We start from the raw sequence: 22123 nt of genomic DNA on the forward strand, positions 1-22123 counted from the left end.
GCTGTGCTGGTGTCCCCATGGCAATGCTGGTGTCCCCATAGCCATACTGCTGTCCCCATAGCTGTACTGGTATCTCCATGGCCATGCTGGCATTCCCATAGCAATACAGGTATCCCCATGGCAATGCTGGTGTCCCCATGGCTGTGTTGGTGTCCCCATGGCAATGCTGGTGTCCCCATGGCTGTGTTGGTGTCCCCATAGCCATGTTGGCTTCCCACCACCCTGGCCTGGAGCTCTCCCCCCACCCCAGCACGAAGCACAGCTGAGGCAGGGACCAGCCTGACGGGTGGCTGACCACATTCCCATCTCAATGCCATCATTTCCCTCTCCCAGCTGTTAATCAACTAAAGAAGCAGCGACGTTGGGAGCACAAATGAAACCCACAGGAGGGACATGGCGGGGGGGGGGGGGGGTCCAGGAAAGAAACCCACGCAAACGACACGACAAATTAACATTAATTTATTAGAATATTCATGAAAAAAAAAAGAACAAAACCAAGAGAGAGAATCTCTTTTAGACGTGTGGCGTTTCTTGTTCTCTTCCTTTCCTTCCTATAGGATGAGATTTGTCGTTGCTGGTTGCTCCCCTCCTGGAAGCAGGGCACGAGTGGGAAATACAACCATCATCATCTGGTGCTGAGCCGAACCCGGGGCTGTCTTTGGTTAAGGAGCAGCGCTGCTTCCAACCCCCACGTGGGGTTTAGGAAGGGGACATGCACGGGGCTGGGGGCGTCCGGGAGGGAGCAGGTTTGTAGGGGAGCGGGTTATAGGACCCCCACGTGGCTATAGGATATGAACTGAGCGATGCCCTGTGTGGGTGCAGCACTGGGTGGCCCTGTTGGGAACGCAGCCATGGATGGGGGGTGCTGATGCAGATCGTGGCTCCCACCTCCACGTGCTGTACCCCGGGGTTGTGGGGTGCAGACGCAGCAAGCAAAAGGAGGTGAAGCCGTGCAGCCCCACGGGTGCCCCCAGTTCTGCAGCCCCATGGAGTCACTGTGGGTCGGGGTCCAGTGCAGCCCCACAGCACCACCAGTCCTGGAGCCCAGGGAGCGCCCTCACCCCAGGGCTGGGTGTCCCCCACCCGGGGCTCCATCCTGCTCCTCAGCGCCGCTCCACGGCCGGCAGGGCAGAGCCGGCCCCGCAGCTCCCATCCACCCAGGACGGTCGTCCCCCCCCTTCCCAAACCCGGTGTGTAGTGATAGAGGAACCCGAAAGTGTGGGGGGAGCAAAGAAAGAAAACCAAGAGAGAGAGAAACCATTGGAAGGAGCGTGCAGCACTATTGCCCCTTGGGGATGAAGGGTTCCCCCTCCTCTGGCTCCTGCCGCGGCCCCGGGTCGCTCAGACACCGCAGCATCCTCTGGCTGCCGGGGCTGTCGCTGGTCCCCGGGGTGAAGACGTCGTCGGTGCCGGGGGAGGAAGGTTCCTTGGTCCTCATCACCAAACCCTCCTCATCCTCCTCGGGTGATGGCGGCAGGCCGCCGCAGCCTTTGGGCACCTCGTTGGCCAGGTCCACCGACTCCGGGGACTGCGGGGAGGCCGGGTCGATGGTGATGATGGGGACGTTCTCCGAGTCCGGCTTGGGTTCGTAGGCCAACGGGTCTGGGGGGGCAGAGAGGGGGATCCCCGGTTAATGCGCTGCAGGTCTTTGGGGTCTGCATCCCCCGGCCTCTTTCTGATCTGCGCATCCCGTTTGGAAGGAAGCGGCCCGGCTCTGCTTGCACGGATTGCGAGGGGCGAAGCTGCCCTCTGCCGAGCAAACATTGCTCCAGCAAGCAGCAACGCCGAGCTGCTTCTGCTCGGGGTCCTCTCCTGCCGCCTAGCTGCTGTCCCCAGGGATGCACAAGGCGGAGGGGATGCGGGACAGCAGAGAGGATAGAGGGCAAGAGAAGGGACAGGGGACAGTGGAAGGGACGTGGGACAGCAGAGGGGAAAGAGGAGAGCAGAGGGGAACGGGACAGCACAACCCCTGAGTGCCGGCACAGCCAGGGATGCTCAGAGTGACACCGACACCCGTGTGCCCCCCCAGCTCTGTCCCTCCCTACCTGAGCCGATGCGAGCCCGGGACATGGTGGGAGAATCAATCTTGTTAGCTGGCACTGTCAGGTAGGCGTTCTGCAACCAGAGCACAGGGAAAGCAGCATGAGGGACTGCCTGCCTGCAGCCAAACGGCCCCGGGGGCAGCAGGGAATCGAGCCTGAGCCTCAGGGATGAGCAAGAAGCAGCAGCAGGATGCAGAGGGTAAACGCATCCTCCCAGCTGTGCTGCAAGGACTTGCTCTGCGTCTGCCTTCGTGCTGCAATGAGCAGAGGGCAGGAGCAGCTGTGGTGGAGCCCCATGCAGGACAGCGGTGCCCGTCCCAGGCTGGAAGCCCCATTGAGCTCCATGCCCACCCCGTCCCTCAGCAGCATCCCCTGACCTGGCGATTCGCTTGCCGCATCTGCTGCCTCCTCAGCAGCATTTGGTTCCAGGCTTCCTCATAGGGGTCAGCCACCAGCGTGTGCCGGTTGTAGGATCGCAGCTGTGAAAACAGCCAAGAAAAGGAGACGGGTTGAGAAATGAAAAGGCAAAGGGAGGTCGCGGCACCAGCAGCCTTGGAGACGGGATGAAACAGCCACACGTGGGCACAGCACAGCCCTTCCCTTGCGGCTCATCCCGTGGGATGCCTGATCTCACCCACCTAACACAGCCCAGGAAGGGCTCAGCCAACAAGCCAGCCTCCCCCCAGCACCATCCCAGTGTCTCTTGGGGAGGGAACACAGACTGGGAACACACTGCTCAGAATGGGCAGAGGGGCACAGCTGGTGCTGAGGGCTGCAGACCGAAGGCCACACCAGGGAAACAAAGGGGAAACGTGGGGTGAGGGCACAGCACGGGGCACGACTCACCCTCTGCCTGGTTTTCTGCAGGTTGGTGCGAAGGATTTTCCGGATCTCCTCCTCCTTGTCCTTGGACAGGGCTGGGAGGGCACGGTCCAAGGGGAGGGTTTTGGGGCTGATGTTCCTGCATGGACAGACAGCACTTAGAGTCACGGTGCCATGTTACACAGCGGGGCTGCTTGCCCTGCAGCCACCAGCAGGGAGAAGGGAGCGGCTGGGAACTCACTGGATGGAGACAGCGGAGATGGTGGAGGGGATCTTGCCCAAACCCCCGCTCTCCACCAGCTCGATTGCCTGCTTCATCTCCATCTTGTGATAGAAAGCGATGAGCTGCGGCTCCTTGGAACGCTCTCCTGCTATCAGGCACTTCTTCACATACTTCTTGTTGAAGCGATTCAACCTTCCCGACGACGCGGGGAGAGAAGGAGAGGCAGAACATCACATCTGGCCCAGCACACCCGCTCCCCTGCAGGTCATCTCCATTGGGCACAAGTTGGGACCCCCCTCCGGAGCCAGGCAGACCCCACGGCTCACAGCCTCGAGCTGCTATGGGGCACCCTATAGGAGTCCCCTCCCTTTGCATGCAGCGTGGCAAAGCGGTGCAGCCCCACACCTCATTCCAGTGGGAGGCAAAAACCCCAACCCCAATCCTGGGCTGTCAGTTGGCAACTCAGCCCCATCCACCCCCACAGGTCCCACCCAACAACCCCCCTCACTTGTCTTTCCAGTGGTGATGCCCGTAGTGACCACAGATATCCTCGATCCCCGTCAGAAGGTGATCCAGGAACTGCAAGAGAAGGCGCAGGGTATGGGCAGCTGGTGGGCTGCCACCACCTCTCCCCCCTCCCACCCCACACTGACAAGGGGTGACGGCATTCAGCAGGGTGTGACATCAGGGCTGTGGGGCCGGGGGGTCCTCGGGAGGGTGAGCAGTCCTACGTAGCTCAGGCAGAGAGGAGAGGTGTGGGTCGGAGCGGGCATCGGACGACACAGAAGGGGAGAGCCCTCGCTCCGTCCCCCCTTACCTTGGGCACCACTTAGGGGCAGCTCCCGCTCCGTGCACCCGCCTGGGTACAGCGGTGGAGGTGGCAGAAGCAGAGAAAGAAGAGGGCTAAGGCAGCGAAGAGACGCGTGCCAAGGGCCGGGAGCGCGGCGTTACCTGCGTGTGGATCTCCTCGTTGATGGAGCGCTTCGTCTCCTGCTTCTTCTTCACAGCCAGCAGATCCACCAGGGGCCGGATGGTCATGCCCTATGGAGCGGGGCAGGAAGGTCAGACCGTGGGCAGATGGATGTGGTGGGTGGGGGGCAACCAGCCCAGGGCATGGGGCTGAGGCTGGGTGGGCTTTAAGGTCACCTCCGACCCCAGCCCTCCCATGACTGTATGATTCTATGAGCAGCAGCCCCTTGCTCTCAGCACTTCCACACCCCCCCCCATCTCTCTACACCCCCTGGCCCCACATGCCACCAACCTGCACGAAGACAGTGAAGAAGATGACGGTGATGATGGCCGTGAGGAACATGTCCCTCATGTTAAAGTGCTCGTAGTCGAGGAGGTAACAGAGGGAGAAGGCGATGGCTCCCCGCAGGCCCCCGTAGGCAATGATGAACTGATCCTTCGGCGTCAGCTTCACGATTCGGAACTTGTTGATGAACCAGGTGAGGACCAGGACACCTGGGCAGCACACAGAGATGGTGTAGGAAGCCCCCAGGCCTTAAGACCACCCCCCAGAGCCCAGAGCAGTGCTGCACCCTTTAACACAAGGGATACGTTCCTCGTACCCTTGTGTGCAGGCTCATTCCAACCCCAGCACAAACGTGGCCTCACCCCCATCTTCCCATAAAGCCAACCACCAGCAAAGCCCAATGCCTGCTGAGCAGCAGTGCTACCCCAGCCAACCACGGTCACCCCATCAAGGCAAAGTGGGACCTGGTAGCCCTGAGAGGAGCCCACAAGCCAGGAGCAGCCCCAGGAACCACCACCACACTGAGATCTCACCTAAAACCCTCGCGATGAGGCAGAAGAGCAGCGTGCTGATGACGAAGGTCCAGTTCCAATAGTGCTGACCAGCCACGGTGGAGACACCCAGGAAGATGAAGATGAGGGTCTCGCTCACGCTGCTCCACATCTTGAGGAAATACTTGATGGTGGTGTGAGACTTGTGGGAGATGTTGGCTTCCACGTAGGGCCGCATGACCACACCGGAGGCGATGAGCCTATGGGCAAAGTGGGGGCACTCAGCGGCCGTGGGGGGCAGCTCCAAGCCCTGACCCTGCAGTATGGGGCTCATGCAACACCAGAGCTCCAGCAACATAAGGGTTGCTCGTCCCCCTGGTCAGGCAGCACTGGAAGCAGGCAGCACAAACCATGTGCCTGGAGTGGGAAATAGGCCGTCAGTGGTTTGGGATCTGTGGGGCAGCACAAGTGAGGCTCTCTCCCCACCACCTTCATGCCCAAACAGCCCTGGCCCTCATTGGGTGTGCGCTGGCCATGCTGGGACTGCCATGGAGAGAAAAACCCATAACAGTGGGATCCTCATTCTACCCACACCCAACTCACGCCATGATGCCCGAGAGGTGGAAGATCTCAGCGGACAGATAGGCCATGTAGCTGTAGAGGAAGACGAAGAGGGGCTCAATGACGCGGATGTTGGAGGTGAAGCGGGACGTGAAGGCAGCAATCACGCCATAAATGACGCCCACGAAGACGCCGCCCAGAGACACCACGAAGAAGCTGAGGAAGCCAAGGACGATATCGGTAATGGTCACTTGCTCAAAGTTGGCAAACTCCTCAAAAAGGTGGTAGAGGACCTGGGAATGAGAAGGGAGAGGGGGTTTCAAAGTGCCCCGCTGGTAAGAGATCCCCTCACCTCCGAGGGGAAGGATCCCCTCTTGCTGTCACACAGCTGGACGCACATCCAGGACTGCTCTGTTCTCCACTACAGTCCCAGCTGCTGTTCCTGGAGGGGCTTCAGGCAAGGATAACCCAGCACGAGACCGTTCCCACTTCCCAATGGATAAGTGAGGGCACCCAATGGCCACGTGGGGAGAAAAGCCAGCAGCTGCCCCTGCTCAGCGCAGAGCGCAGCCCAAACCTTCATGCTGTTCTGCAGCTGACGGGGCAGCCTTGCAAGGAGCCCAACCCTGGGCTGCAGCCCTCAATTCTGGATGTGTTTACTGGAGAGATTTTAAAGCAGGAAGGGGAATCTGGCTTCTGAGCATCCCGCAGGGTACTTGGAGCAGTGGGAGGGCAGGGTGCCAGGCCCAGCATACCAGAGCTGGTTCCCGGGGCCCGGGCTGGGACAGATGTGAAAGCAGAAGGCAAAAGCTTTTCCTCAGGGAGGGGAGCGAGGACACAGCCCTCAAAAAGGGAGAAAAGCTCCTGGGAAAAGCCCTGTGCTGGGACAGCACGTTCCTCCTCGCCCTCTGCAGCACATGGAGCACAGCAGATGGGGAGTGGGAGCAGGGCCAGGGAAAAGCAGTGGGCTGGGAGTAAATGTGGAGGTCAGCACTGCAGGGAGGAGGATGATGGCCCTGCCAGCACCTGGACACAGCTGTGCTTTGGGGACAGCACGGACCCTCCGTGCTCCTCATTGCTGGACGAGCAGCAGGAGCTCAGCATGAGGGCCAGAAAGCAGCGTCCCCATATCCCTGTGGGATGGGGTTGGGGGGCAGAGGGAGGCAGCAACGCTCCGCACTCCTCCCTGAGATGGAGCAGAGCTCTGAGCTCGTGCTCCTGGCCTTCCCAACCCGCCAAGTGAAGCACATCACCTCAGAGCACCTCTGCAGTGTTTTCAGCTGCTATATTTAGCTCCTCTGCACCTTCAGAAGCAAGCAAAGCACCGCAGCCCCGCAGCCTGCGCCAGCAGCATCCCACAGGCAGATGGAAGCAAACCCGGTGCCACCCCAAAGCAAACCCCAACCCCTCGTTGCCCCCCATCTCCACTCACCACCGTGACGGCGTCGTTCAGCAGCGACTCCCCAAAGACCAGGATGTGCAGCAGCTCGTTGATGTGGATCTCCTCGAAGACGGCCAGCACGGCCACGGGGTCCACGGCCGAGATGATGCTGCCGAAGAGCAGGTTGGCCAGCAGGCCGATGTGGTTGAGGCCACTGCCACCGATCTGGCACACGGCGTACATCAACCCGCCCAGGAAGAAAGCATTCCAGAGCGTCCCCACCACGGCAAAGATGAGGATGGTGCCCAAGTTCTCGGTGAACTGCCTCAAGGGGAGGAAATAGCCGGCATCCAAAATGATGGGAGGGAGGAGGAAGAGGAAGAAGATGTCTGATTTGAGGATGGGGGGCTTCTCGCCCACCGCTTTGATGAGCCCGCCGACCAGAAGGCCCACCACGATGAGCAGGCAGCTCTCGGGAACCACTTTGGACACTGAGGACATCACGTGGAAGCCTGGAGAGGAGAGAGCAGAGCACACGTTGGCTATGGGAACGCAGGCTGTGGGAATGAGGGACCGCTTCCCAGCCCTTCCTGTGGTCTTTAAAACCTTCTGCTCGCCTCAGTTTCCCCTTGTACTCTGTGCTCACAAGCTGTGAATTGGAAACTGGAAGCTGGGCTGACATTCAGAGCCATTGCTGGTCCTCACAGCACAGAGCCCAGGTCAGTGAGGAGGGGCTCAGTGGACCCTCAGCCCCGTGCCAGCACACACAGTGCTCACACAAGGAGCTGCCGGCTCCAGCTCTTCCCAACACTTCCTCATGTAGGAGCTGCAATTACCTCCCATCAGACCCACACGGGGCTCACACTGTGCCCAATGGCAATGTCCCACCCTTAGGACACCTCGGGGTCATTGCAGCCCCCAAGTCCACACAACCTCCTCCAACCCATCTCTCTGAGAGGGCTGCAGACACAGGGGGGGCTTCCCTGGATCGTCTCCCGGGATTTAGAATGACGACTTTGAAGCAAGGCACATTTGTTCCCTGGCAAAGGGATGGCTTTCCCATCAGGCACCGCTGACGCCGTGTTCCATCGTTCCTTCTGGCCGTGCCATCTGCACGCTGTGGACTCAAACCCTCGGCGGCGACGCGGGCGGCTCTGCACCATCACACTGCCAGCTCGTCCCTCCCTCCTTTGGTGCAGCACAAACATGTCTGGAAAGCAAAACGCTTCCCCCTGTGCCTCCCCGGACCAGCAGTGAATCAGCTGCCGGCTCCCAGGATGGAGCAAGCCTCCAACTGCTCCTCTGTGAGCACGGCAGTGGCTGTGGGGCTCCTCAAAAGACGAAGCCCTGGATGGGTCTGGCACGGCCCCATGGGGCTCTGGTGGCTCTGGAAGGTCTCAGGTGCTGAGATGAGGGGGCAAGGAGCCTGCTTTCTGTGCTGGCTTTGCTGCAGCAGCACTGCCAGAGCAAAGCCTGGGGATGGCAGAGGAGCAGCCCCTCAGAGCAGGTTCCTTATAGCACATCATGCGGGAGAGCACCCTGGGTACCACCATGCAGAGCCCAGCCTCATTCCCCTCACTCCCACCCTACGGATATCAATCAGTGCTGCTCAGATCCTTCCTTTCTGCAGGGAACAGCTCCAGGCCTCCCAGCCTGTCCCCATCAGGAGCTGCTCCAGGCTCCCACCATCTCTGCAGGTGCCACAGACGTCAGGTGCAGCAGCACGGTGCACGATAATCCCTTCCCCTAGCACAGAGCTCACTGCAAATGGCACTCGGAGCACAGCTCAGCATAAGCCAGCCCTGGCCACAATCAGATGGGAAGCTACACAAGCAGCATGAAGCCTGCAGCTCACCAGTGCTCACTCACAAGCACATCCCATTGTGAATAAAACACAAGCGCTGACAATTAAGCATCCCTCACTGCTTCCCCGTGGGCCCCCAGGATCCCATCAAACCAGAACAGTCGCGAGTTGGTGTGAATTTGGTGCTTAAGGTCCCTAAAAACACACTCACACGGGCTGCATGTTAATCGTGCCTTTGATTAGCAGCTCCTCTGCTATCAAACACTGTGTGTACCCAGAGCAAGAACGGTTGGGTAAACACCAACCCTGAGAGCAAACAAGGAAACGTGTGAGCTGGTGGGTTCAGCCTGGCTGCACGGGGCTGGAAGGCTGCTGCCCTGCGGGGTGAGCATGGGGCTGCAGTGCAGGCTGAGCTTTGGGTCAGGGCAAGGCGGTGGGACCGGCTCTGCAGCCTGCAGGCTTGCCAAGGTCAAGTGCAGCCCAAGCTTCAAAGGGGGTGAAATCACTGTTGTGGGGATTTGGGGCTGTTGTGAGGCATCTCCTGCACTGTACAGGAGTTTGGCTTGCGACTCCCCAGCACTGGGTGTTGTCGTTTTGGTCTCAAACCATTTGCATGGGGCTGCTTCAACCCCAGCACAGCCAACACGGGGCAACAGCTCAACTCCCCGCACCAGCAGCTCTGCAGGGCAGTTGCCTTCCCCTTGCTGCTGCTCAGATGCTCAAAGAAGACATCCAAGTGCAGCCCCATCACGCTGAGCCTCCATAGGTCCCCAGGTACAGAGAGGTGAACGCTGATGGCAAACCATGAGCTGCCACAAGCGAGAGGTCCATCCATGTGCTGAGAATCAGGCCTGGGCTGCCTTTCCCCAAGCCCCCGAGTTCCCCCCTTCCCATCACCCCAGTGCTGCAGTGCAGCTCTCCAGCACGGCATCCAAGGTCAGCTTAGTCATCGCTCTGGCAGCACTTGGTAGATGTAAAGACCTCTCCCTGAGCAGCACGAAAAGAGCGTTTTAATAACATTTTAATCAAATACTTTCCAAGAGCATTCATTTATGGTGAAAGAAAAAGCAGTGAAGCCTTTATGCACTTCTCTGCTCCCAGCCCTGGGGCTGCGCTCGAGTCGGAGCCAAAGAACCCCCCCAAGACCTGAAAAACACCCATGTTTGGAAGGAGCTGTGCCTTCATGTCCACCCTTCATGCCCTTCTGAAGGACACTACAGGGAGCGCGGGCTGTAGGGGGGCATGTGTGGCTCAGCACCAGCAGGGTCCCTCTGAAAGCCACATGAACCCTGCTGGGTGCCACAGAGCCACCCATGGCACAGCACAGCCTCAGCACTGGGGCACTGCTGGGCCTGAGGAACGGAGCTGGAAGGGTCCTGCTGGGGGAAAACAGGGACAAAAGGGGCATTGGGGACAGCTCTCCAGCTGCCCAGGGTGCTGCTCAGCCTGCCCTCTCCGGTGACCCCAAAACCTGCACCTCAGAGCAAGCAACGCTGCGCTGCAGGGGGAAGGGCTGTGCTGAGCAGAGGCAGTAGGGGAGGGGGTTGGGTTGAGCTGTACCTGGCAGTGTCTGCTTGTTGCTCTGCACCTTTCGGGTTTGGACTCAGTGGGGCCGTCCCAGTGCTATCAGCACCGCTCTTATCTCCTGCACAGCAGCAGCTTGGGGTCGGTCACCTTCTCACGCCCACCTGCCTTGCTGCACACACAGGGCTGTGCCAGGCAGCCATGGCTCTCCTATCCAAACCGCCTCCCATTCATTTGTTTGCAGCACGAGGGGCAGGGAAGGGGAATAAGGGGTGATTCAGTGTGTGGGGGGGAGCAGACTGAGCTCTGTTCGAGGGCAATGTGAGTGGGAAATCAGCTCTGAAAGATAACAAGGGCTGGATCCCTGGCAAATAGCAACGGGTCTTAATGGCTATTGACAGCCATTGACTGGCAGGGCTGTCACCAAGGAGCTGGGGGCTGTTGGTGCACATGGATACTGCCCTGCTCTGTGCAGAGCCCTGGGTGCCGAGTCACCAAAAGCAGCATCAATTAATTACGTTCCCATTCCTTGGCTATTCTTCCTAATTAGCAGCGAGAAAATAACGAGGTTTGAGCACAATGTTTGATCTGGAGCAAATGGTTGTGGCTCCATCTCCTCCTGCCTTGGGCAAAGCCCCACTCCTGTGCACAGAGCCCTGCAGGAGGGAGGACGCAGCACTGCCCTGGGACCCCGACAGCACTGCTGCAGTGCTGCAAAACAGGAGGAGGATGCAACAGTCCCCAGCACACCGGAGAGCCGTGAATCATCTGCAGGCAGCAGGCATGCCAGCCTGCCAGGGCTGCTCTGTGCTGACAAACAAGCTGATGCAAAGCACAGAACGGCCATAACGAGGTGCATAGATCTGTGGCTGAACCTCCCCACGTCTGCAGGCCCCAGAGCCCAGGAGGATTTCCTGCTGTTAAACTCACGGTGCCCTCATCCCAATTAAAACCTGCTCACCCCGCAGCGCTTCCCCAGTGCTAATTAACCAGGATGAGCTGAAATGAAACGCTGTGCCCCACTGCACTCGGCAGCAAACCGCAGCCATGCAGGAGTCCTGCAGCAGGGAGGGACCCAATGCTGCTCCTGCTGCAGCACTCTGCACACTTCCATGTGGCTCAGCCCAGCTGCTGTGTGTGGGATTTGATGCCCAAGCAGCACACGGTGCACAAAGAAGTCAGCATAGAGCAGAGCTGGCCTCCAGGAGGGCACGGGACAGCCCCCAGCACTGCAGGTCCGCATCACCTTCCAGCCATGCCCCAGCTGAGCACTGCTGCAGCACACGGGCAGTGCAGGGGGAACCGTATCAGCAAAAAGCATCCCTGCAGCAAAGCATGGCAATCTGCAGGCAGGAGCCTTGTGAGTTCTTTGGAGAGCAGGGAGAGGTGATGCAACAAAAGGCTCGTCCCCTGGTTTTATCTCCAAAGCACTCACAAGAAATTAACAGATCAACTGGGAGTCTTTTGCAGAGCTGGTATTAATTTCCTCCCGGCTGTAAAGAGGAATGAAGAAACAAAGGGCATTAAATGCACTTGTCTGTGTCCCCCAGTGAACAGCGTGTGAGCGGCTCCACAGCTCCCAATTTCCAGCCCTATGTTTAGATAAGAAAAGCCAAGGACACTCCACAAGGAAAGCAGATTGGAAGGAAGATCCATTTGCGAGGTCAGATGAGACCTCTGAGGTCACCCAAGCCAACTGCCTACCCAGCAGCACCATCTCCTTGCTAACCCACATCCCTCAGTACAGCACCTCGGAAGGAGAACCCTATGGGAGCCCTGGAACAGCACCCGACAGCTCCAGGACTTCCATTGGGGAGGAAAGGACGGGGACCCCAAGCAGCAGGGCTGGGCTGCTGTACAGAGCTGTTGCAAGGGGCCAAGGCAGGGTTTGGGATGCTGTAAATGCATCACGTGCCAAACTCGCTGCTGGAAAGCCCCAGCAGCTCCAGGAACTGCAAACCCGTTGACTCAATGACCGCATTCCTCTCTCAGGCACATTCCAGAGCCACTCCTGGATTGCAGCTGTGATCAGCACCAAAGCAAGATGGCTTTGCAGCAGCTCCATGCAGTGCTTCACCCAGCCCTCACATCAGGAAGGTTCCAGCACTTGGGCTTTTTGAGATGGCTTTCACAAAGGAAGGGCTCCAAAAACAGCTCCAGCCCCACAGAAGAGGGCTGGGAGCCAAGCAGGACTGCACACAGCTGCACTTTGCCCACTTCTTCAGCTGCTGCAGTGCACACAGATGGCACAGATGGCTGGGAGGGCTCAGTGCAGCACCACTGCCTGCATCACCTCCTGCATGGAATCACCAAGGGTGGCAAACAGCACTGAGATCACCCAGCCCAACCAGCAGCCCCCATCTGCACTGTTATCCACTTGTGGGACAAAACCAAGCCTTTACACCACATTGCTCCAGAGAAGGAGATGCCTAAAACCACACTGCAACCACACAGAGCAGCACTGAACTAATGGAGGCCCTTGGAGCCTCAGGGGTGAACCCCAGGGCAGCCCAAGGTGAGCAAAGCCCTCCACACCAATCACCCTTTGCAGGAAGAGCAGATTTCCTCGCAGGAACACGGGCAGGAAAGACAAACAAAAGCCTTTCAGGAAATAACCTGATGGTGTCCGCTGTGATTGCAAGGAGGATGTGGCCACAATATTGCCCTGATTACTACCGGGCTTTACCAGCTGAAACAAAGCGACTTGATTTGCAGCACACGACGGCAGCGAGTTGGGAAGAGTCAGCCTGCATCAATGCTTCCTGATGGGAGCTCCCCAGGGAAACTGAGGCACATGGGATGGAGCCCTGCGGGCGGGTCGGGTTCTCCAAAGGCACCCAAAGCAAAGCTGCCCCATTCCCACCGACACGCAGCAACACGTGTGTGCCTGCAATGGTTTGCATTCCGTGTCCTTGTTCCCAAGCAGAAGCATGCGTGCAATCCTCTGCCTGAGGAAAGAGCAGAACAGAAAGCCATGAGATTCTCACCTCTCAATTAATACACAGATGCCGGAAAACCAGAGGGAAATCAGAGGGCTGAGTGAGATCTCAGCCAGCACAGATGGCAGTCACACAACCTGCCTCGAGCAGCACTGAGCTCCAACACGTGGCCAAAGAAACCACTCCTGAGCTCTGCTCCATTGCTGCTCTTTGCAGCCGAGATGGCAGAGCCACAACAGACCTGACCAGCAGGGATAGGTGCTGTCTGGGGATGCTCAGTGCTTTGGCAGCGCATTCCTGATGGATTTCAGCTTTCATTGGAACAAATTAAGCCTTGGGGACCCAAAAGAAAAAAGAACAACTCAAGCATTTACAAGGCAGCTGCAGCAATTCATCACTGCTTCCTTTCATGTTCCCCCTTTCTGTACCTGCCTGCAGAGCAGCACATGGAACGATGCTCTCAGAGCAGCCCCAACAGCAGGGCAGCCCCTGGCGTGGTTCCATGCCATGTCTGGCCCTGCCTTGCAGATAAGAAGCTTTGCTCCCCTCGAGTTTTGGGTGGTTTCTTGCTCAGCTTTCAGCAACAGGCAGAGCAAGGAGAACTGCCTGCCATGGCTGCTCTCCCTGAGCCAGCAAAGCAGAGGGGGAAAGCAAAGCACAGCCTTTAGATCCTTCCCCCATAAGGCAACGGGAACACAGCAAGTCTGCATTAGTCAGGGACTGTTTCAATTAATTAGCACGACAATTTTACACTTCTGTGGCACCAGCTGCATCAGTGCTTCCAAATCCTTTCCTGTTGTTCCCAATGACAGAACAGCCACCAGCTGATACCAAAGGGAACACGTGCTGTGGTTGGGGGTGATCTCACCCAGTATCTACAGCCCGGAGAAGCCTGAAGGATGTGGGAATCCCACATCAAAGAGTCCCATGGACTCAGAGCCCAGGCCCTGCAGCTGCCCTGGCCCTCCTTCCCTCCCTGCTGTGCTCACACCACGGCCCATTTCCAGCACGGTGATGCAGGTTTTGGGGAAGCACAACTGGCTGTTTCCTCACTGTCTCCTCCCCAAGCCCTGCAGGTGGCATCGCTGTCCCAGCAGCATCCCCAGGTGTCACCATTTGAACCTCCCAGCAAATCCTCACCCCCCACCCACACGAAGAACTGGAGGGGGTGGCATTTGGGAAGCGCTCGGGCTCTTTAGCACCCAGCTCTGGCTGTCAGACAGCAGCTGTCAGCCTCTAAAAATGGTCCTTTGGCAACGGAAGCGGCGCATCGTGAGGGCACACAGCCCAACCTGCAGCCCCCACACTCTGCTCTGCTTCTCCCAGCTCCTATCCCTGGGGAATTCCTCCATCCCTCTGCTCCCCAGACAGCAGCAGTGTCCCCACAGCAGACCTGCGTCCCCCTGCAGGGTGCACCGCTCTGCCAGCACTGCTGCCCTGCAGGGATGCACTGCCCAGATTGCTTTGCACCGCGCTGAGATGGAGATCTTCCTGCACAGGGGCAGTGCTGGCTGCAGGGAGGCACAGGGACCTCAGACACAGGGACAGAGCGAGCGCTGCAAAGCAGGGAAGAGACATTGGAGCAATGACTCAGTAATTACTTCAGGCTCCAAGCAGAACCTGAGCGCTGCATTGGGCTCTGAATTCACATCTCACACGCAGCAATGAGCAAAAGGATGGCACAGCTCAGGGCCATGCAGGGACCCCCACAGCACCCTGTAGGAAATATCATCCCCAGGACCCATTTGCACTGCAGGGCACAGCAGCGTGGCTGCTCCCTGAAGTGGGGCTATGGAGCTCTGCGATGCAGCAGGGCTGGGCTCCATCACAGCCCAGTCCTCCAGCAGGATGGAAACGGTACCTCTGTGCTTTGTGGTTCTAACAGGCAGAGCCTGAGGGGTGCTCTGGAGATGGAGCTGAGCCTGACCCCTCCCCAAGGTCAGCAGCATGCAGCTGGGAGCAGGGGCTGAACAGCACAGCTCCAACCACCAGCCCCAGCATAGCACTCCAGCAAAGGGACCACACTGCAGCCTGCTGGCACATTGCTGGCTCATTCTTTCCCTTCCCCCCCTAGCAAAGGAAAAACATTTACAACCGAACCCAAATTGCACTGTGACGGTTCTGGGACAAAGTCTGGCTGCAGTGCTCCCAGCTGCTCCAACTGATGCTGCTCCACATCCACCAGCACAGCCAGTGCTGGGAGCTGATTGCCTGGAGCTGGGGAAGCTGCAACAGCACTGCTGAGTCTGTCCCTCACCCCCTCCCCTCTCCTACACAGCCTTAAAATACCATTCGGTGCGAAGGGAAGTGCTCAGCACGAGCCTCCCCTTCCGTGTGGGATGAGGGGAAGCAGAAGCAGCTCAAGCCTGTGGGACATGCATCGGTCACACATCAGTGCTGTGCACCCAGGAAGGGAAAGAAGCGCCCATCAGCCAGCAGCAAAAAGAAGGCACAAACCTCTGGGATGCCCCTGCACTGAGCCCCGCTGCCAGCCCAGATGCTGTTCATGGCACAGAACACTGCTGTGGTTTTGCAGGAAGCTGCTGCACTGCTGGGATAGCTGGGAGAGATGGACAACAGGAGGAACCGAGCTGCAATTAGAGCCACGCTGTTAATTCCCAGACCACAATGCATCCGTTCCCCTCTTTGAGGGAGCTGCCTTGCAAAGCCATGCTGGATGTGCAGGCATGCCAAGGGACGGGTTGGGCTCCCTCAGCATCCCCAGGGGAGATGTTTGTCCCCAACAGAACCCCTTGTGAAGTTGCAAAGCAGCTCCTCCAGCAATGCAGCCCTCCAGCAATGCAGCCCTCCTTGCATAACGCTTTCGGTGCAAAAGGACCGAGGCTCAGCTCACAACCAGGAATAACTTCCCAGAGGCACAAAGGGAAGAAGCAGCTCCACGAGCTGCCGGGCTCCACGCTGCAGCGTTGCTCACAGCCTGCGTGCGCCCGTTGCTTTTGGCTCCTCCTTTCTCCTTCAGCTTCCGCACAGACACTCCAGATTTCATCACTCATTCTGTTCCGAGCAGGATGACAGCCAAGGCAGTGCCACAACCCCCAGCACCCAGCAGAGGCCGCGTGGTTCGGGGATCTGATGTTTCCTGGTGTGCGGTTCCTCTTTAGGCACCCTGAAGCCATGAAGGATGGAGCTGCACCTCCTGCTCGGTTGCTTTGCTCTGTTCCCTCCCAGAAATGCAGCGAGCTGCTGGGGCTGGAATGTTTTCCCTTGTAAATCAAGCACGCAGGAAGAGGAAGGAAAATGGGGTTTAACCAGTCAGTGCACATGGAATGGGGTGGGGTACGGCGGGGCACGGTGTGCATGGGGGTCACCTGGACCCCTCTGGGCTGAGCAGAGCAGGGTTCGGAGCACTCAGTGCCCAAAGCACACCGTTCCCATTAAGTCACAGCACTCCGTGAGGAACAACTGCTGTTAAACCCGATGGGAATGGAGGTGCAAAACCCATGGGAATGCAGAGCTGCTCCCCCTCCCTCCCCCCCTTCCAACCTGGAGATGGTAACAGCGCAGAGAAGCCCTTGGAGCTGGGCACTGTTCACAGCCAGGGCTGCTGCACTGCATCCCTCTCTGGGGTGATTCCCCCACTATCAAAGCTGGGGAAGCACTCAGGTAACCGCGGCCACTTTGTGTCCCACCACCCTGAGCCACGCTGAGCTGCCCAGCGGGTTGTGCTGCAGGCAGGGGTAGGAGGGAGGGGAGCACGGAGCTGTTAGAAAGGATTTCTCCAAGGTTACGAAAGGCACAAGGTGGGTTTGGAAAGGAAACAAAGCAGCGAACAAAGCTTCCTCCCCGCCGGTGGGGAAAGCAAAACTAAAACGTCAGGGTGCAAGGGAGGATCTGCTGTCGGGTGGCATTGGAACCATCTGTGGGGTTGGGGGGCACTGCGTCCACTGCCAGGCCTGCGGCAAACACAAGGTCGTGGGGAGAGAGAAGGATGCCCACAGCTGTTGTGGGGTTGGGGGGGGTTCAATATGGGCTGTGCGGGGGGATCGGCACCGGGATGCACCGGAGGGGCTGCCCTGAGAGGACAGGGGGGCTGCAATGGGGTGTTCGGGGTTTGTAAGCCCAGGGGGTTGCATGGGGGGGGGGGGTTCCAATGGGGTGTTCACAGGGCTGCAGTCAATCAGGGGGTCTCAGGACTCACTGCAGGGTGCTCAGCGGGCGCACCCGGGATGCTCACAGCACCCACCCCGTGCACGCAAAGGGTCCCTCCCGGGGGTCTCCAACCACGCGGCGCTCCCGACCGCCCCCCCTCCCCTCCTTCCCCCCCAGCCCCCAGCCCCTACCCATCTTCATCAGGCAGGCCAGTAGGATCCATAGCGAGATCTCGAAGGGGATGCGGACGTGCGAGTAGTCGATGCCCAGCACGGGGAAAGATTTGCGGGGCTTGGAGTGCCCCTCGGCCGAATGGTTGTGGTGCTGTTTGTTCAGCGGGTGAACCTCCTGGGCCGTGGCCGGGGGGGCGGCGGTGATACCCCCGAGTTTTCCCCACGGCTGCTCCTCGGTGGGCTCGGGGCCGTGCGAGGCGTTGGCCTGCAAGCCCTGGCCGGGTAACAGCGGGCCCAGCAGCAGCAGCAGAGCCCAGGGAAGGGCTCGGAGGGCCGCGGCCCCCATGGCGGAGGGAGCCGGGGCCGCCCCGCAGAGACGCTGCGAGGAGATGGGACGGCCGCGGAGCGCCGGTACATCCCGGGGCGGCCGGGGGGGAGGAGGGGGGAGCGGGGAGGAGGCGGGGGCGGAACGCGGAGAGCTGGGAGGGGACGGGGCGGGGTGAAACGGGGGGCACCGGGAATGGAGGGGGAGGTAAAGGGGGGCAGGGGAGCAGCGGTGCGTGGGGTAAAGCGGGGTACGGCTGTAAAGGGTGAAGCGGGGGGCAACTGCTAAGCGAGGGGAGGTGAAAAGCAGGGTGTGACTTCAAGGAGGGGGGAAAGGGGTGCAGGGACAAAGCGGGGTGCTGAAAAGCGGCGTGCGACTGCAAGGGGTGCAATGGGAATGGGAGCGGGGTGCAGCTGCAGAATGGTGCAATGCAAAGTGGGGTGCAGCTGTTAAGGGTTGCTTGCGGTGGGAATGGGAGGTGCGTGGTGCAAAGCAAGGTGCAGTGCAAAGCAGGGTATAACTTTAAGGGGGGGGCAGAGGGGGGCGAGGACTAAAGGGGGGTGCTGAGAAGCAGGGTGTAACTGCAAAGGCTGCAGCAGGAATGGGAGGTGCAAAGTGGGGTATAACTGTAAGGAGGGGGTAAATGGTGTAAGGACAAAGAGGGGGGTGCTGAAAAGCAGGGTGTAACTGCAGTGGGTGCAGTGGGAATGGGGAGATGAGGGGCATGGTGCAAAGCAGGGTGCAAATGCAAAGCGAGGTGCAGTGCAAAGAGCGTTGCAACCTGCGAAGAGGAGGGTGAGGGGTGCAAACACAAGGTGGGATGTGTTGAAGAGCAAGATGCAACTGCAAACAGGGGCCTAGGGTTGCACTGCAGAGCAGGGTTGCACAGGGGTGAGGTGCAGTGCAAAGCTGGGTGCAACTGCAGAGGGGTGCAGAGGTGCAGTGCAAAGCTGGATGTGGGGGGCTGTGGTTGACCCAGAGCAAAAAGTTATGGTGAACCAGTGCAAGGACAAGGAAGTGCAGATGTCTCAGCAGGAGCCTGCACGAATGTTATAGCAAAGGAAAAAAAGCAGCAAGGATGTTCTCTAGGTTGAGCTGTGCGTGATTAGTGATAAGCCCTGGGTGGAGATCTGACATGATAATGAGCAACCACCTGAGGTTAATGAGCTGGCACTGAGCTCGCGCACGCGTGCTACTGAGCAAGTTAAGTAACAAAAAGAGAACCAATGGGTGATCCCATGCGTGCTTAGGCTGGCACCCAGCTCTGGGTGTGCTTGCTTTGAGAGCTGTTGCCTGCCACCCAACTCTGCAAAGACCTGAAGTAAAAGTTCAGCGGTGCACTTCAGCTCGGTGTGCTCGTTGGTTTTAGGGTGCTGGGCGTGCAGGCAGCCCTTGCTGTGGGACAAGGGGAGTGCTAAAGCAAGGTGGGCGTGCTGTGCTGCAAGCATCAGGGGGAGGTGGGGTGCAAGGTGAGGTGCTGGGGTGCAGAGCAAAGGGGATGGATGTGGAGGCAAGGTGTGCTGAGGTTGTGTTGGGTGCAAGGGCTCCAAGGGGCCATAATGCAAAGTGTGAAAGGAAGGGGGAGGAGGGGATCTGGGTGCAGGTCCAGGGGGTGCTGCTGGAAGGGTGCAGTGGCTGCAGACACTGCAGAGAGAGAATGCCTGACTCTGGGGACTGCAGAGCACTGGGAGAGCGCAGCAGCTGCTCACAGAGGGGAACAAGGCGGTGGGGTATGCAAAGCTGCTTCCAGCAAGGACAGAACTGGTGGGCATTGGCTGCTATTCTGGGCCAGCACGCTGCTGTAACCCCATCTGCTCTTGCTGGTGCCCTTCGTCCTGGTCAGCAGCACAGTGTGAGTCACCAGGAAATCTGAGAAGGCTCTACTAAAACCCCCAGGCATAGCAGGGGGCGTTTGCTCAGCTCTGCCGCCCTGATTTCTTGGCTGTGCTGAGCTCTTCCTGAGCATCATTGCTGGGACTGGAAGTCTTGGAGCTGGCGGGAGCTTTGAGCTGATTTAACAGCAAAACAGGCAACAAGCCTTTTGTTAGAGATGCACCCCCTGACCCTCAGGAAACACGTGGAGTGTTGGCACGGCAGCTGAAACCCAAGAGCTTTGGGAGGTTCCACTTGCTGCTTTACGTTCCCATTGATGGCAGCACTCCGGGAGGGCTGCAGGAAACACCGACGTTTGTCCTCTGGCAGAGCTGGGCAGGAAGATGGAGCACGGAAATGGTGCTGGTGGAAATAATCAGCGCGAGCCACCCATTAATGTGAATCACCAGCTAGGTGTGTCAGTTCCTTTCTTCCAGGTCTCCGTAGGCAAATTAATCTGTTTTACCAATTAAGTGAGAAATCTGGAACGTTCCTCGTTTTGAGAGAGCTTCTTTATATCTGGGGGAGAGGCCTGGCTGAGATGGCAGCAGTTAATGTGTCTCAACTGGAGCAGGACCGCACCAGGAGCTCACACACAACCACACACTTGTTCAGGAGCAAACACTGGCCCTGCTTTTCTTCCACCAACAGCTAAGAGAAGCTAAAACTGGTACAGCGTTGCCTTGAAATAACGGGGTCTGATTCTTCCACCTCCTCACGCCTGGACTGAGCAGCACTCGTGGTGGGTTGGCACGCGCTGCCCAGCACACAGCTCTTATATGATGCAGCATCAAATGGACTGCTTGCTACTGTGCTGCTTGGCTGCATCGTGCAGACAGAGGCCTTTCAGCTTAACTGAACCCTGGGAATGATAGAAACTGGTGCAAATTCACAACAAAGAGGAAAGATGTCCCTCCTTCTCCCCCCATCAGGACACAAAGGTTTGGAGACATCCAGTTCAATCTGTGCTCCGGAGTAAATCAGCCAACACTGCAGTGCTGTGATGTTGACAAATATCCACGTATCCGAATACCCACCAGCCCCAGTGGGTTTTGTTTCAGCCCGCTTACCTGCAGTTCTATGGCCCAGCTGAGATGCTCTATGTGAGTCATGGAACTTGCACAAACAGCATAACAAGGCTTTAGCTGCTTAGCCTGCAAAGGGTACAGCTGCACGAGAGGGCAGACAGAGCTTTAAAGATGTCCAGGCAAGCAAATTATATAAGTTATAATGCACCAGAGCTTGTTGTACCTCAGAGAGCAAAATCACACCCTGTGGATATAAGATATGCCTCCATATCTAACGTCATCATTGTCTCCCCTGGAAAGACAAGCACGTCCCTGCAAATGCATTCCCCATTCCTCCAAGCAGCCTTGCAATGGGTACCTGCTGGCTCTGACCCCATCTCCTCCAGGCTATGGAAGCCCACACTTGCATAGCACATCACAGCCCAATGCAGGACCCAGCACATGCCTGGAGTTGCGTTGACACAAAAGCCGTGCAGAATTCAGTTCTCTTATTGACAGAGTCTGCAGCAAAGCTCTGCTCTTCCATCGTCCCTTTGATCTGAAGATTTTCCAGCAGACAGTAATCATCAAAAGGCAAACCTCATTTATGCTGTGCGGGGAGGTAAACCCAGACAGGCACACAAGAAGAAGGAAAGCATTTGCTGGAGGTCTTCACAAAGAAGCCAGGACTGCAGACCTTGCTGGCTGAAGGCCACGTGGGCTACAAAGGCCTTTTCATACACTTGTAGTCTATTTCTCTATTAAAGACAGCCCTTTCTTTCTCATCTGTGTGTTTATTTGATGAAGACCAACTCAGCAGCACCAGCTCTGTGTTTACACTTTGTTCCCTCGCCCCCACTTCCAGCTCACACATGGCTGAGCAAAATGGATGCACATCAGGCTTTCCCTGCCGTGTGATTCTCTTTTCTTCTGATCTACCAGCATGGGGAAGTGGGAAATAAAGAATGCATGCCATTGCATTGCATTTCAGCTGCTCTATTAGAACAAATCCTGGTCCAGCTCCAGCTGCTGTCTGTAGCATATCATGCAGCTCTCACAGAGCAAGGCTGGTACATGTGCACCTGCACGCACGTGTGCTCTGACTCCTTCACTACAGCGTGCAGTGTAAACTTAACTTTCTCATTACTTTGCTAAAGTTTTATATATGTATATATATATATATGTGTGTGTGTGTGTGTACACCCTGCATTTCTTTTTTGGGTAACCTGAAGGAGCTCTGTGTTTATTACCAGCATTAAGTAGTGCTTTCTATCAGCCTTCAGTTGCTTTCCCTTACGTGCTGCACGCAGAACAAGCGCAGCTGGCCGGCAGTTTTATCCCTCGCTCTCTTCAGACCGAAGGCCCAGCAGCCCTGTGCCGTGACGGTGCTCTGAGGTGCTGTTTATAGGGCTCTGGGAGGACAACGCCTTGTTTACATTCCCCACAGTGCTTCCAGTTCCCTCAGTGACTGCAGCCTGCTCCTTAAACCTCCATGCAGGAGCAGCAGTTCCCCTCAGCTCCCTTCCACGTTGGTTATCTCTGTCACCAGCTCTGCACAAACGAAGCCTCCTCTGCCCCAGTTTCCTCTCCGTTT

At 58.0% G+C, this 22123-nt stretch overlaps 2 protein-coding genes across 2 annotated transcripts in view; one reads left to right on the plus strand and one right to left on the minus strand.

The window, feature by feature from the left end:
* Positions 1–443: 443 nt before the first annotated feature.
* Positions 444–17671, minus strand: SLC9A1 (solute carrier family 9 member A1). The gene is made up of 12 exons (XM_072355624.1): positions 17344–17671; positions 6827–7287; positions 5437–5687; positions 4876–5093; positions 4349–4551; positions 4039–4128; positions 3596–3666; positions 3106–3279; positions 2889–3003; positions 2420–2521; positions 2046–2115; positions 444–1602 (listed from the first exon to the last, which is right to left on the minus strand). The coding sequence occupies exons 1-12, from the start codon at positions 17669–17671 to the stop codon at positions 1280–1282; spliced, it is 2406 nt and encodes an 801-aa protein (XP_072211725.1). The 3' UTR covers positions 444–1279.
* Positions 17612–22123, plus strand: part of WDTC1 (WD and tetratricopeptide repeats 1) — a 28071-nt gene continuing 23559 nt past the window's right edge. The window contains exon 1 of the mRNA XM_072355623.1: positions 17612–17736. The gene's annotated coding sequence lies outside the window, so the exon portion shown is untranslated. The remainder of the gene's footprint in view (positions 17737–22123) is intronic.

This window comes from Excalfactoria chinensis, chromosome 22, assembly GCF_039878825.1.
Source record: "Excalfactoria chinensis isolate bCotChi1 chromosome 22, bCotChi1.hap2, whole genome shotgun sequence".
In the NCBI taxonomy this organism is placed as follows: Eukaryota; Metazoa; Chordata; class Aves; order Galliformes; family Phasianidae; genus Excalfactoria; species Excalfactoria chinensis.